This window comes from Melospiza melodia, chromosome 1 (genome assembly GCF_035770615.1).
Source record: "Melospiza melodia melodia isolate bMelMel2 chromosome 1, bMelMel2.pri, whole genome shotgun sequence".
In the NCBI taxonomy this organism is placed as follows: domain Eukaryota; kingdom Metazoa; phylum Chordata; class Aves; order Passeriformes; family Passerellidae; genus Melospiza; species Melospiza melodia.
This window is the reverse complement of record NC_086194.1, coordinates 43836537-43851517: the sequence shown is the minus strand read 5'-3', so window position 1 is coordinate 43851517 and position 14981 is coordinate 43836537. Positions and strand designations below refer to the sequence as shown.

General features: G+C 43.1%; 1 protein-coding gene across 1 annotated transcript in view; it reads left to right on the top strand.

The window, feature by feature from the left end:
• Window positions 1-1434, top strand: part of MRPL3 (mitochondrial ribosomal protein L3) — a 28914-nt gene extending 27480 nt beyond the window's left edge. Inside the window, exon 10 of the mRNA XM_063155806.1 lies at window positions 814-1434. Coding sequence (XP_063011876.1) covers window positions 814-963 — 150 coding nt within the window. The 3' untranslated portion in view covers window positions 964-1434. The remainder of the gene's footprint in view (window positions 1-813) is intronic.
• The last annotated feature ends 13547 nt before the right edge of the window (window positions 1435-14981 follow it).

Genomic DNA, 14981 nt, shown 5'->3' with positions numbered 1-14981 from the left:
TTCAGAGATACCAGCCTTCTATCTGCTACTGCAGACAAACTGCTTTTTGCTGATAATTCTAGCTACTAATTTTCTTCAGAGATTGGAGTTTCAGGGGCTAGATTTTAAATCTTTCCACATGTAGAGAGGTCAGTAAAGGAATTTCTCTGTGGCACCACTCTTCTAGCAAATAAGCTGTCTAAGAGGCACATGTTCAACAAACTTAGGTACTGATTCCTGAGTGGAGAATTTTAGATGTTTAACTCTGCAGTCACTGAGCAGCTCTGCAATAGCCAGAGGGATTCAGTACAGCACATGCACATATCTTTGCAAAATTAGTTGCCGTAATTAGTTTGCATCATGCATACAAACGCGTGTCTTGTTTGTTGAAGAGATGGTTACACTGCATAATAGAACTTGGAATGTCATGTAGGAACATACTGTGAGAAATAAGCACTGTTTAAACAAGCTATACTTCTGTTTTAATAACATTGTAAAATATTGAGCAATGCATTCATATTGTGAATATGAATTCAGTGAGTGTGTTTTGATTCACTGTAATGACAGATTCTCTTAGGATTTTTTGTTTGTTTGCTTAGTTTTGCTGATTTTGAAAGTCTCTTTAATAATTAGTACAAAATGTTAAATTCAATATCTGGGGTTGATGTTAAAATAACTGATGATTATACCTGGAATTCTTTAAACAAGTGGAATGTGAAGGCTTTTGGGTTTTTCTTATGCATGCAAGCTGAGTTCTTTAAATTCTAGTGTATCTCTGTCTAAAAATCTTCTGTAAGATCTATTAACCCTACTCTCCCCCTTCCTGCTTTTCAGGTCAGAGATAGCAAATTGCCTACTTACAAGGACTGCAATAAAAACCCTCCATTCCCTACATTTTTTGCTGATGGAGATGAAGAACTGCCAGAAGACCTTTTTGATGAGGAGATTTTCCAGTTCACAGATCCATCTGTCACATTCGCATAATGTTCCTCGCATCTTTGAAAACATAGTTTTGTTATTTTCATGTACATTGCAAGGCTGTATAAAAGTAAGCCTATGAACTGCAGTCTGGCCAACTGACTTAAACACTTCAGGTATTGCCATTTTGGTCAGGTAATCAGATTTCCCACTGTCAGTCTCAAACCTGTACTTAAAGCAACAGGTTGGTCTGAGGGACAGGTTGTAAAGCACACCAAACTGTCTTCAGTGACCTTTTGTGCTCTGTCCCAGGCTGTGGAAACCTACACAGTCCTGAAAAACTGTTGTTTTGAAGATGGTTCCAGTTCATTTTCTGAATGTGAACAAATTCTGCTTCTCTTTTATGTAAAGTGTACTGGGCAACTCTGATCAAATCAGAAAAAGGTTCCAAATCTGCCTTGGCATCTGAGGTGGGGAGGATCCATGAAGAATTATCCAAAATAAAACAAGAAAATGCCTGAGCATTGTTTTGCAGAATGAGCTTGTTTTGCTTCCTTTTTTTATCCAGATCTCTCTCTCTCTCCTTTTGCCTTTGTGTTGTTTAATGTAGCAGATACCCAACAGATTTTCTGGAGGAAGGGTGATGGTGGCCGTGTGTAGGGTGAGGGAGTGTTTGGGTGGGAAACATTCAGTAACAAAGCAGCACTAGGACTGCAGAGACCACCTGTTTGTCACCTTTGCTAACATCTTGTTCTGAACTTCACTAAGGGTCCCTTGAATGCTCTCTGGAGAAGTCTCTGTGCATCTACCATGGTATTTGTATTGGATTCTTATGCTGTTACAGGAGAGCTATTTCCAAGGAAAGAGGCCAAATGTGAGGCATTTGTCTTTATGATAGTGCTCATTTTTCTCTTCTATCCCACCTTTCAATAGCAACTGAGGTCATGCCCCTTCTGCTTTTCATTTTGCATTATTTACTATTTATAAGTTTGATCTTTTGGAATCTGTAAATCTTCTCATGTACAGAAGTACCTTCATAACTGTCAGTGCCATCTGAGCACTTCACTCACAAGCCCTGCAGTAGTTCAAGAATTTGCATAGTGTTACCATTAATACCCTGGCAGTGCTCTCTGCTCATCTTTGCAGCTTCATCACAAGCTATGAGCTCAAAGGAAGCCACAGGTTTATGGTAGTACATTAAGGCGAACTCTTATTATATCAGATAATATTTCAGTGTGGGGAAAATCACCCAAGTACTTCAATTCCTGTTTCTTTGGTAAGAGAACTTTTCCCTTTCTGGCATAAAAAGTGAAATTGCAATGATCTGATCATGTTGCTCCAGAGAATGACTGCAGCCATTCAGACAATACTGTAATTAATGTTGCCTTCCATTTGTTCAGTTTTGAAGTGTCTGTCGAAACCAGTATTCTGACAGAGTAATCTCAGCAGTTTTGATTTTGAAATGTGTGCTGGGTGTGAGCTGTGTGATTTTTTGTGGTGCTGCTTATTCAGGTCCTGTTTTTACTGAGATGTGCAGGTGAAACCTTTTCCATCTTTATCAAGAGTGCTTGAACATCAAAGACAAGAACTTGCATAGCTCAACTGCAGGCTGATGTCCCAAAGTATTTTCTGTAGAGCAGAAGCAGAGTGAGATGGTTGAGATCTGCTGATGTGAGCTCAGAGTAGTGCAACTCAGATCTAAACATAAACTTCCATTTGACCCATTCTTCCATCAGGCATTGGAAGTCTTATGGTGTTTTAATTTTCCTTATTGTTTTCATCTCTATTTTCTGTTCTTCCGAGTAGAGAGGGGACTTTGAGTTGAGAAAGCCAGGCAAGCCAGGTTTAATTTATTTCAAGGAGCAAAATTGTTCATAAGTGTAATGACAGCAAATGCTTTAAGCCCACCTACAAGTTTGTTCTTAGAAAAGGTTAAGGAGGTTTAATGAACTATTTTTAGACATTATCAAAGGTGTTGAAGCTGAATATTTATCCATTGTGGCCAAAGGTTGTGGCTAATGGAGATGTGCTTTTAAGCTTCAAATAAAAGACAAAATTAGGCAAATATCAAGTCCTCGTGTCTCAGATGAGCCAACAGTTTCTCATGCAAAAGGATGTGTTAATTTTTTTGAAAAGGTAGACCAAGGGCTCTGTTGCAAGTAGATGTATCTGTGTGTTTTGTTGCTGTGTCTGAGTAATGACAGTTTAGAGCCGACAGGTGACATTTTCTCAGGCAAGCAATAGCAGCAACAAAAATAGGTTCTTATTCCATATTACCTGTAGTTATTTGAGGAGGAGGAACTGAACATGTTACCAGAGCTCTGAATCCTGTAGGACAACATCCTACCCAAAGCTGGGAGCTGTTATGCTGCCCAAGGAAGTGATTGCTGGCAAGCTCTGCTGCCAGTGCCATAACTGGAGAAGGTTGCTGCAAGGTCTCCCCAAAGACTTCTCCTCTCCAGGCTGAGCAACCCCAGCTCTCTCAGCCTGTCTTCACAGGAGAGGTGTTCCAGCATCTGATCACCTTTGTGGCCTTTTTCTGGAGTCACTCTAGGAGTTAATTCTGTGCCCCTGTGCTGTGGGCAAGGCACTGATCTGGGGTTTGCATGTCCAGGAGCTCGTTAGCCCTCTCCTTATGCTGTTGTGTTTGTTGGGGTAGTGGGGTGTTTTTAACATCAGGAACATGCTGCTCTGGGGGAGGATGTAGGGTTAAGCTTTAGCTGTATCTGTGGCTTCATGGTGTGACTGCTTTGAAAAATAAATACTCTTCAATAATAACCCCTCTCAGTGGTTTTCTAATAGTACGTGAATAAACAGTGTCAAGCTTACAATATAAGTTGAAAGTAAAAAGACAGCAGGAAGAGGAAATCAAAACACTCATGTGTCTCTTGACAACATAATTGCAGCCATTGATGATAAACAAGGAAAGTTTTTTTCTCTTGAAATACCATACTTTCAAATACCATTGCTCTGTCATTATGTGAGAATGATAAACATTTTCGTTTGCTATTTTCACTTCATGTGGAAAAATGTGTTTTCCTCTGTTAGTGTTTAACAAATATTACTCTAGTAAACTGAAGGGATGACAAGAGCTTATGTATAAAATTCCACCTTCCTTACTGTTTCCTTGCTGAATTCTGGAAATCCTGGAGGACTTCAATGATCCTAGAAGCCTTTGCCAACCTTGAGGACTCTGTGATTGAAAGAAAAGAAAACTGATTAGGATGTAAACTGTGAGGGAGCTGATGTGCGTAACCCAAGCCCCAATCAGAGGCTTCCCACTGGCAGCCTGGTGCCAGCCCTGTGCTTGTGAGCTCCAGCACACAGGCTCCCTGGAATGCCAAGGTGAATGCTATTCAAAGGAAGTTGCTGGCCCTATCCTAGGGTGCTTCATAAAATCTGGCTAATAGAGGGGCCCAGTAACCACAGTGAGGACAGTGGTGGGGTTCATTAATTTTGGGATTGCTGTGTCTGTAGCTATGGCTTGGCTTGGGTCATTCTTCTGATTTATGTCATTCCCTACCCCACTTTGAGATTTTGCATGGGAATGCCGTGGTTTCATAACTGTAAACATTATTTGTACACAGTGTCTTCCAGTAATTAGCTCCTCTGCCCTTCAGTGCACAGGTAGTGCTTATTAATTGCATTTAATGAGCATCTCTCTCCTGCAGCAAATTGCCCTGGTTTGTTACACACGTTAGCATGTAGCATAGCTTAGTATGATTTATTCATATAACACGCTTGAAGGCACTTAGCATCTGTAAGAACATGCAGGAATGCTGCCCTTGGCCTTGAGTGTTTATTGGTTTTGGAGACAGCATGCAGTTTCTGGGGGAGGAATTTAAATTGATTACACATAGCCTTAATGTTATCACGCCAGAAAAAGAATTCATACCAATGGGTGCAGCTCTGCTGTGTCTGAAGTGTGGCAGCAAACAGACAGATGGCAGTTTTTCCTGAGGAATGTGCACAGCCAAGTTGTGGAGTCAGGTAGGAAAGGGGTACCTCAGGACTGGGAGTCTCCAAATTAGAGCAGCCTGCTGACTTCTACCTCATGAAGTACCCCAAAAACATGTGGGATGTGAACTGTAGAAGACAATCACACTGCTCCAGTACCCTGCCCTTGTCTCAGTGCATCTTCCTGGCATCTCTCCCCTCATTTCACAGAAGTGTGTGCATGGTAAGTGGGAATGTGGCGCTGGAGTGGGCATCAAGAAATTTCCAACAGCATCAATGTCCATAATAATGTCCTAGATCTCCCTCATTCCATTAAGATATTACATATGGGGTCCCACCTTTATGCATGGTTGATACAGCTTAGGACCATTTTGGTCAGAATACCAAAGACCTGAGCTGTGATCTTGCTTTTTCATCCAACTGGCACCCTCTGCCCATGAATTGAAAAGCCCTGCTAGGGAATAATTCCATTTGGGGCTTAAATTAGTATTCACTTTCATGGCAGTAACTTCGGACACTACAACAGAGCCCAGAAGAGAAAGTCAGCTGAGCAAATGAGTGCAAGTTTTTAGTGTGAATACAGAAAATTATTTGAATTATTTGCTGTAATGTAATGAGTATATGCTGAAGATTGGGTCCTCCGTGCTGTGGTGCTTCCTGCTGCTTCTCAAATTCATGTGTGTAAAGTCTGGCATAAGATGTACACATTGAAGTCAAGTTATGCACAAATACAGATTTGGGGTTTTGGAAGAGGCAGGATTGCAAGGTGGGGTTGTTAGCAAAAAATTGACTTAAACCAATTCATATCAATCAAATTGTGCTGTATAATTTGCTTCACACTTCCCTGGGTGACACAGTCTTCCAGTCAACTAAATCAAGCTTTCATTTCTCTGTTTTCATCTCCTTCCTCACTTCCTTTCTAAGTAGTAGAAAATCTTGAAAAATGTGGTTTTTTCAGGCACTCAAAACCTTGAAGAAGGTCCCTTGGCAGGTTGATTCCCTATTGAAAAGCAGAATGACTCATAATTCATAGGCAAGAGTCATTTTATAAAAGTTTCTTTTTTTATTTCTAAAAGATCGAGAGGAAAGATCAAGATTTCTGAAACAGAGTATTTTCTGCATATGGCCTCTCTTGAAGTGATGTTCCACAAATTCCCAGTATATCCCACCTGAGCCCTTTTGTTGCTCCATGCAACAGTGAGCTTCCAGCACAAATTACAGTTTTTGTGCCTCAGTCTTGCTTAATATACATCTGCCCAGCACCACACAAGATATGCATGAAAATTTGGCAGTGGGCAATGAGAGATTTACTACATGGCATGTATTTCAAAATCACACTTCCTTTCTCTCCAGCAAGCAAGAAAGGCATTTTTGTCCACTGGTTTGTTCTCAAATTGTGCCACCTCTTTCCAAAGGGAGATTTTTCTCTAGAGTTACCATGTTCTTCCTTAGGCTGGCTTGAAATTTTCCTTTATTGGAATATTTCCTTTCTATTAGAGCTGCATATGAGAAATAGCTTGATAGAAAATAAACATTTTATTTTGTTTCCCTCATCTTTCATTTCCCTTGATCACAAGTTGAGAGAGAAATGCTTTCCCTGTGTAGCATTTAAAGAGAAAATCAATTGTTTTCTGTGAAATTGCCAGTTGGTTTCTGACCTGCTATTTCACCCCCTCAGAACAAGGTGCCATGAAATGTCCTTTGGCACTTTGTCACACAGTCGTGGATCCATACAGCCGTGGCTGTGAGCCCAAAGGCTATCATCCTGCAGGCACAGCAGGCACCAGAGAGTTTAGAATGTTTCAAGCCTTGTTATTTGAAGCTGTTGGACCCTTTAATGGTGTGGCTGCTCAATCCTGCCTGTTTATGGGCTGCACTGAGGGTGCTGACCCACCCCCATCATACACACACTGTGGAAGGAGTTTCAGGGAGGCTTTGTCTTCTGATGCTGCTGAAAAGCCAAGGAGTGCTTTGGAAGCACAGTTTGCTGAGTGGCTGTTAAAGCCATGAACTCACTCTGAGTTAGGAGCTGAATAACCCAAGCACCACAGTGCATAAACTGTGTGTGTACGTGCCTGTCCTCCAGCCCTTGCTGTATGTTATTTCTGATCAGCAGTCTCACTGACAGCCTTTCAAACCTCACCTGTTTACAGCTCAGTGCAACTGCTCCAGCTGGTGAAACAGTCTGTTCTCTGCACTCTTTGAAAAAAACTCAAATGGAGTCCTGAAACTTCAGTGTAGACACAAAATAAAAGTGTTGGTCTGCTCCCCTATTGTTCATTCCCCCCCCCCCCCCTCAGTCAGATCTACCATATTTACTGATGTCCAAAATACATGCTTTGATGTGAACACAAAGCTTGCTCTCCTCTGAAATGCAGAATGTATCAGAAATACCAGGTGGTGTCATCTGAAGCCAGTGCTTGAACTGGTCATCTTCTATTAATCACTTAATAAGCTTTATTGTGGATGATTAAAAGTAACTGCATGTTTTCAAATACAGAGAGATTTTGACAAAACAATTTCATAATTATTAATCATCAGGTAAAAATAATTGTAAGTAAAGAACTGGGCACTAGTAATGCATTAGGCTTCTTACATGTGAATATACAAATGAGATATTTCCACTTTTTTAAAATGGCAATTATTTGTAAATTCACATGTAAGAAGCCTAATGCATTACTAGTGCCCAGTTCTTTACTTACAAAGTATTTTTCAAACCAGACTCTTACCTTTTCAAATGCTATTTATGTGCATTTACTAGTAGGTAGTGGCTTCAAGAAAGCACAAGTCTGAGATACCAGTATACCACAAGATTCATCCCACAGAATGTGGACTTTAAATGAAACTTGACTCAGGACAAATGTGTGTGAGGTCCTGGAGAAGCAGGGACTGCTCTGAAAGGGCTTTGAAGGAGAGGACAAACACCTTGCAGCTGAGGACTGGGCACGTTGTTAGAGCTGTGCTGCACCGAGGGCAGCACCTGAGAGCTGATGGAGAGAGAGGAAGGACGAGGGAGTGAGGAGGAAGGTGTGTGTAAGGAGTGAGAGCAGCCCAGCAGGCACTGGGGCATGGTGTGGAGATGAGCAGCTGAGGATGGAGGCACTGAGGAATTTGCAGAGAAGCAATTCTGACAGTTCTGACAGGAGAGACATGGCTTCGTGCTGCAGGTTGGTGGGAGCAAGGGAACAGGCTGCAAAACCAGGATGGATGTGGGTAGCAAACCTAGGAAGTGTTTGTAGCTAAGGACTGCTTTGTAGCTAAGGAAAGGATCCAGCTTGGGCATCATCTGGGAGAGCAACCTGACAAAATCAAATAGATGAACTCTCAGGAGAGCAAGGCTGGAGGGAGATGGGGGAGATAAAGATGCCTCACACACTTGGTGAGCCTGCCTTAACCCAGCTGAAAAGATAAGCAACCCTTCTGAAACGAGAAATTCAGGCACATAATCTTCAGAAGAGGAATCCAGGCACTGAATTATTTCCTGAGGAAAGGGCCTGCCGGTTGCCTGCAGGAAGGCTTTCATTCCCTGATTAAGGGCAGGATTTAAACTTAAGCCACATCCTTAGCTGGCTTAAGTAATCCCCTGCTTGCTGTGCCTGCTGCTGTGCACTTTGGGTACCAAGATTATTTTGTAAGGGGCCAGCAGGATGTACAGACCTCACATTTTGAAATGCAGGGATGATCCATGCCGAGGAGTCCCCCAACCTCTGCCTCTCTGTTCTCCCTTCATCTGTCTCTGTTGCCTCCCTGTGGCACTGGCTGCCAGTCATTTAATAACAAACTGAATTCCTGCCAGTCACTTGTTGGGTGTGTGGTGGCTGGTGAACTCAGTGCAACAGCTGGCAAGAAGCAGAGAAATGGGGTGCAGCTCATTAGAATGGTGGAGGAGGAGAAAGTTTTGTGGAAGGAGAAAATACTTCATTCTGCATCTGGTACGTACCCAAAAGTAGCTGCAGTGCAATATTGGAGGTCCACTTGGAATTGAACGTGTGCCTGACAGGCTCTGTGACTGATCACATCTGTGCCTTCCTGGCAGTTCTTATCCAGCACAGGTTGTGTTAACATCTCCAGAAAGCTGTTGACAGACAAAATCCTAAAAGGTGATAATATCTTGAAAACAGCTCAGCTTTCTTCTCTCTTCTTTTTTTCTTATATTTTTTCTCTGCCTTGTTTTAGTAATTCTCATGGGGTTTTTTTCATTCTGTTCCATTTATTTTCTTTTCTTTTTTCCTTCAGTACCTCACTCTAGCTGCCAGCCAGGTCAGTAATCCCTGATCAGCTATTGTCAGGCACTGCAGATTTAGTGTGACAGCAGTGGTGCTTGGTCTGTGCTCTGCACATGGAATTCTAGCATTTTTTCTCCTGTGAGAAGCAGAAGATTCTTGGCTTCTTCATTGCAGAGCTGGAAAATAGATTTTATTTCACATTAATGAAACCTGCTTGTCCTCAGCTGCCTTTTTCCCATTCTACTTTGTCCAGTTTTACTTTGTGTTTAAAACAGGAAACAGCAGGGCAGGATCTGACCATTTTTGCACCTTGAAGTATTCAAAAGCCAAATTTAAACTGATGAATCTTGGAGGGTTTTACAAACTAGAGATTGGATCTCATAAAACCTAGCTTCAGGTTCACAGACTAAGTAACCATAGTCAAAGCTGACTAAAATTTATCATTGAGATATAATTTCTAATTTCTTAGAGCATCAGTGCAAAGATATATCTTTTAAAAAATCCCTGAGTATAGAAATACACATTTTTGCATGTTCTTCTGCACAGTCAGACCAATCAAACCTGCATGAAAGATTGAATGTGGATGTGCCATCCCCACATCAACAGTAATGCAAAGGAAAGTGGAGGGCAGGATTTTCCAAGGCAGCTCCTCACTGGGATAGGTGCCCAGTGATAGGGGGTGACTGGGAAAGCAGTGGCTGTAAGACACAGCTTGTACTGGAGGATGGCAGGACCACGTGTGTTCCAGCTCCAGGGAATGTGTGCTCCTCTCCAGCCAAACACTTTCCTGTCACCAGGAGGTGACAGCAGGGCTGTGCTTTCAACCTCAAAACTGATCCCAGTGCAACCTGGGGCGAGCCCTCCAGACAGAAATGTCTCACACCCAGGAAGGGCCTCCCTGCTGTGGCACAGGAAAGCCTTTGGACCCAAACAGCATCAGACTGGCACCTGTCACTGGCAGGGTTCCACAGGGCTCCATGTAGGCCCTGTGCTTTTCAACATCATCAAAAATCACTTGGATGCAGGACTGGAAGAGATAGTAAGTTTGGAGATGAGACAAAATTTGGATGAGGTGACAATTGCCTTGAGGCCCTGCAGAGAAACCTCGACAAGTTAGAGATGGGCAATCACCAACTGTGTCAAGTTTAACGAGGGAAATACCAAATTCTGCACCTGCTTGGGGCAACCCTGCAAGTACAGACAGACCAGGGAATGAGAGGCTGGAGAGCAGTGCTGTGGAACGGGACCTGGGGTCCTGGTTGATGGCAAGCTGAATGGGAGTCAGATGTGCCCTGGCAGCCAGGAGGGCCAAGCGTGTCCCAGGAGCATCAGGGACAGCATCTCCAGCCAGGCAAGGGAGGGGACTGTCCTGCTCTGCTCTGCGGGAACCTCACCTCCGAAAAGAAAAGAAAAGAAAAGAAAAGAAAAGAAAAGAAAAGAAAAGAAAAGAAAAGAAAAGAAAAGAAAAGAAAAGAAAAGAAAAGAAAAGAAAAGAAAAGAAAAGAAAAGAAAAGAAAAGAAAAGAAAAGAAAAGAAAAGAAAAGAAAAAGAGAAAAGGAGTTTGTTTTGCTGATAATATATTGCTAACAAAAGCATGATACCTCATGTATGTACTTTGCATGGACAGATGCAGTTCAGCTCTCCTTTGTGCACTAAGGCAATGTAGTTTTCAAATGAGTTGCAGCAGCACAGACTGCAAAGCAACAAAGCCAAGCCAGTCCTAAGGGACTTACAATTACTATTCAGAAAGTCAGAGCAAGCTATTCTTCAGTGCCAAAAAATTTCAGGTCATCTAATTATGGGGTGTGCACCACGAGCAGTGACAGTAGGAAAACAAATGCTTATTGGAAAATTTTCCTCACCTCTGTTTTAACCTTCAAGATGAGTTGTATCTTACCCAGTGCTTCAGCATGTGATGATTCAGGTGGGATGTGCAGGAGCTGGTGTCAGCTCTGCTGCCCCAGCAGTGAAGCTGCTGCTGCCAGTTATTGACTTTATGGGGGGTGCTGACAGCCCTTTGCTGAGCTCAGAGCTGTTTCCCATTCCTCACAGCCCACAAAGGGCCCCCACTGCCCCGTGAGCTGTCTTGAGGTTTGCTGGCACCATCTCATTCCCCAGCTCCATTAAACAGGCAGGTGAGTGGCAACCAAACCAGTTAGGCTGCTCCAAGACATTTCTGTGCTGCAGGTCCAGGCCAGAATGGAGACTGGTGCTCCCTGTGAACAGAACAGCTCAATCTGCTCTGCCTGTGTTTTGGAGGGCTGGTGCTGTCTGTATTCATGCCCTGGATCCAAATTCCTTCAGCAGCACAGGGAGTGATGCAGTCTCTTGGTAGAAGGAAAATATAATTGAATTTTGCTGATGCCATAACAGAACCATGTCACTGGGGCTACAATAGACTTAGATGAGGAGATATACTTGGGTCTTTGAAAGAGCCAGAAAGCAAAAGTTGGTTTTCTTAAAGTGAATTTTTAGCAGCTTCTCACCATCTTTCCCTTTAATTATCTCATGTTTGCACAAACACTGTGAAATCCAAACAGAATATGAAGTATTTTGTTAAATGCAACTGGTATCCAATCCTAGTGCCACAGTCTCATAAGTGTCCCAGGTAAGAAAATGAGAGTGGAGACAAGCTCTACTTGCAAGCTTCATTACCACAACAAATCTAAATAACCAATCCTTTCCTTTTCCTTGTAGTTAGAATACAGTTTTTCTTTCTTATCATCTCTGTCTAATTGAGATGCAAAACACTGTGCAGAGGCTGGCCCTGGACTTACAAGTTTTCACTTTTCATACATCATCTGTTATTTAGGTTGAATGGGCTTCCCTCACTAAGGGATACCTCTGCCTTGTGAGCTTTTCAGCTAATCTGACCTGTCTGCTCATTGTTTGTTGAGGGTCTTCTCTGGAAATTCTTATTCTGAGCCTAATATTACTATTTACTCTGATCAATAATTGCTGCTGCAGCATCAATAATGACTGCAAAGTGGCCCTTTCCTTCACTGTACATCTGGGGTGGACTTTGCATTGAATTTGGTGTAGTTCTGGGTTTATATTTGCCTGGAATTTGGTGTAGTTCTGGGTTTATATTTGCCTGGAAATGCTACAGAAGTCTGTGAGAGAGGAGCCACAGGAGCTGTGCCTCTTTGCTGCTCAGCCCCTCTCTGTGGGGGGAACTGAGCTGAACCCCTGGTCAGTGAAGGAGGATCCCAAGGGCTGGTGCCTCCCATGGAAGAGCTGCATTCTCCAGGTCCTGATGTTAAACCCATGTGAATTTTGGGATCAATGAAGAAAACCAACAAAATTGAACTACTGAATAATGTGAAACAGAGATAATTAGGACCCTGACTGTACTTCATATTCTACTTGTAGTAAATTTGCAGAAAGCACCTAAATTTAGTCTCCTATATTCAGTTTTGCTTATTTTCCAATAAGCATCTCATTAGGTGTTTAAATTATTTGACTACTTACTTAGGAACATCAAATTTAGATGTAAGAAATTTGAGACAGTCTTGAAAAAATGTTCTGACCTGCTGTGTTAGATCTTTGCATTCTGCTCCTCACACTCTTGTCTGAGCTGGGATAATGTCCACAAACTGTGCCATGAGAGGTTCAGATTAGACATTGGGAAGAAATTTCTCCACACTGGAAGAGGTTACTGAGAAGCTGTAGATTAAGTGTCCAGTTGAGATCAGTGTCTGAGGGAGTCAGAGACGTGGAACTGCTGCACATTGGCACCAGTGGTGCTCAGCCAGCATTTCTGGGACTCTGAAAACTCCCCTAGACTGTCTGTATTTCAAATATAGGCAGAAAGTTGATCTTCATTGCTGTGAAATGGCCAGAAACAAACAACGCAAACACTTGTTCTTCTGTGTATTCAGAAAAGAATGGAATTTATTTTGGTTTTTAATGCAGTGTGCTATCAAACTCTTGCTGTGCATTGTCCATCCCCAACAAGCCAATCTTGCTGCTCCTGAGTATAGCTGCAGCTTAATCACTCATTATGTTTCTTACTGCAGCAAGCCATGTGGTACAATCATGTTTTCAAACATAAACTCAGTCTGAAAGTTAGACTGAGTATTGTTTTTTCCAATAATCTTTAACTTTGTTTTTTCCAATAATCTTCAGCCACACTTGAAGGATCTGCCTGTTTCACTGGTTCTTATAGGTCTTTCACAGGTTTTCACTGTTCTTTGCCCAGCCACGCTTTCATTGGATGTGTGAGTGAAGGGGAGCAGTGGTGCTGCTGTGAGTTCCTGCTCTGAGCAGGAGGGATGTGTGTACAGGTTGGGGCAGCCCCTGAGGGTTTTACACCTGTGGAATTCCCAATGTGTAGGATTCTTTGCTAGATGCCATGAGATATGGCCCTGGAAAAGCTACTGAAAACTTTTCATTTCCTGTGGCAGTCCCTGATAAGCTGTCACCTCTGAGATGCCAGGTCTTGAGATGCGTTCAGACTCCAAAATTTTTGTTCCAAGACACTGCACCAGCTTCTTCCACCAGGGAGAGCAGCTGTTTGTCCCCATGTGAATAGGGCCTGACAGCCCTCACAAGCAGCCCTGCTGCACTGCACAGAGTGAGGCTGGATGGCAAAGCCTGAGCCTCTGGGAATTGTTGGGATACCCCTGTAGCCTACCAGTGCTGTCCCTGCTCCAGTAACATCTCCAAGTGTGTGTCCTGTGACAGGGCTCCCATCCCCAGACATTCACCTCTGCCTCTCACTGTGGTGTCAGCACACTGGTCCATCTTCTTTCTGTCCCTCCTCACTCCATATGTTTACTTACATATGTTTCCTCTCCTCATAAACCACTTCAGTTTAACATACAGAGGCTGGAGATTCCTTCTCTCTGATTTTCTCCCATAACTGGCTGTGAACTATTTATAGCATCAGTTGAGGTCCATTTTTCCCACCCTTTTATACTCATGACTTAAGCAGAGTTCAAATGCCTGTCTGCATGAGAGGTGTGGGAGGCTTTAAAGAGATGAAAATAACAGGAAGGCAGCTGCTGCTTGTTGGCTCCCTCGGCGCAGCTCAGCACTCCCCTGTCTGTTGGCGGACGGATCGACTCACATTAATCAAAATACAGTTAATATTAAAAAAAAGCAGAGAAACTCTTCTGCCTGGGTGCTAAATTTCTATTCATTCTGCAGTTTAGCTTCCTCCACAGGCTCATCAGAAAACAGAAATCACCGTAGTGCTGGTGATTGCTGGAATTCTTCTTAGAGGAGCAGAAGAGGGAGAATGTGATATAATTTAGGCTTTACAATGTGGAGGTGCAGAGAGAGAAGTCTCAATTGTTGCTGTGCCTATTATTGCCAAAGGCACTTCCAAAGTCTCTGCAAAAGCCTTCCTTGCCAAGTGGGGGCTGGGGATGGAGCCCTGGGGTGCTGAGATGCCCATCCCCACAGCTGGTCTGCAGAATCCGAAGAAACTGTTCAAGATGTGGGGCCAGATTTTGGGCTTGCAGAGCAGATTTGGGCAGCCCTGGAGGATGCTGTGGGAAAGATCCCGCAGGCTGAGTACCAAAGTGCACTCATTGCCCTGAAGCATGGCAAATTGTCATGCCCTGGTGAGAGGACACTGGTTTCCCCTTAGAAAATCTCAGCCAGCTTCAGCAGACAGTTTGTGTGCTCCCACTAAAGCCATGAACACTTTGGGTGGGTGTGTTTTCATCCTTGGTTGTTTGTAAAAGCCCTCTGCAGTTTGGCTGCTCTGTAAATAGTAATTACTTTTAGTTCCTGATGAGAAATGTCCGTGGTACAAAGTCCTACAGGAAAATGCACTTCCTGCCAAGTGCAGATGGAGGGTTTGGAAGGGAATTGCAGTTCCCATGTGTTACACAAGGCCTAAACGAAGCTCTGAGGGAACACAAAGGATTTGTGCCAAGTGGGATTGATGCT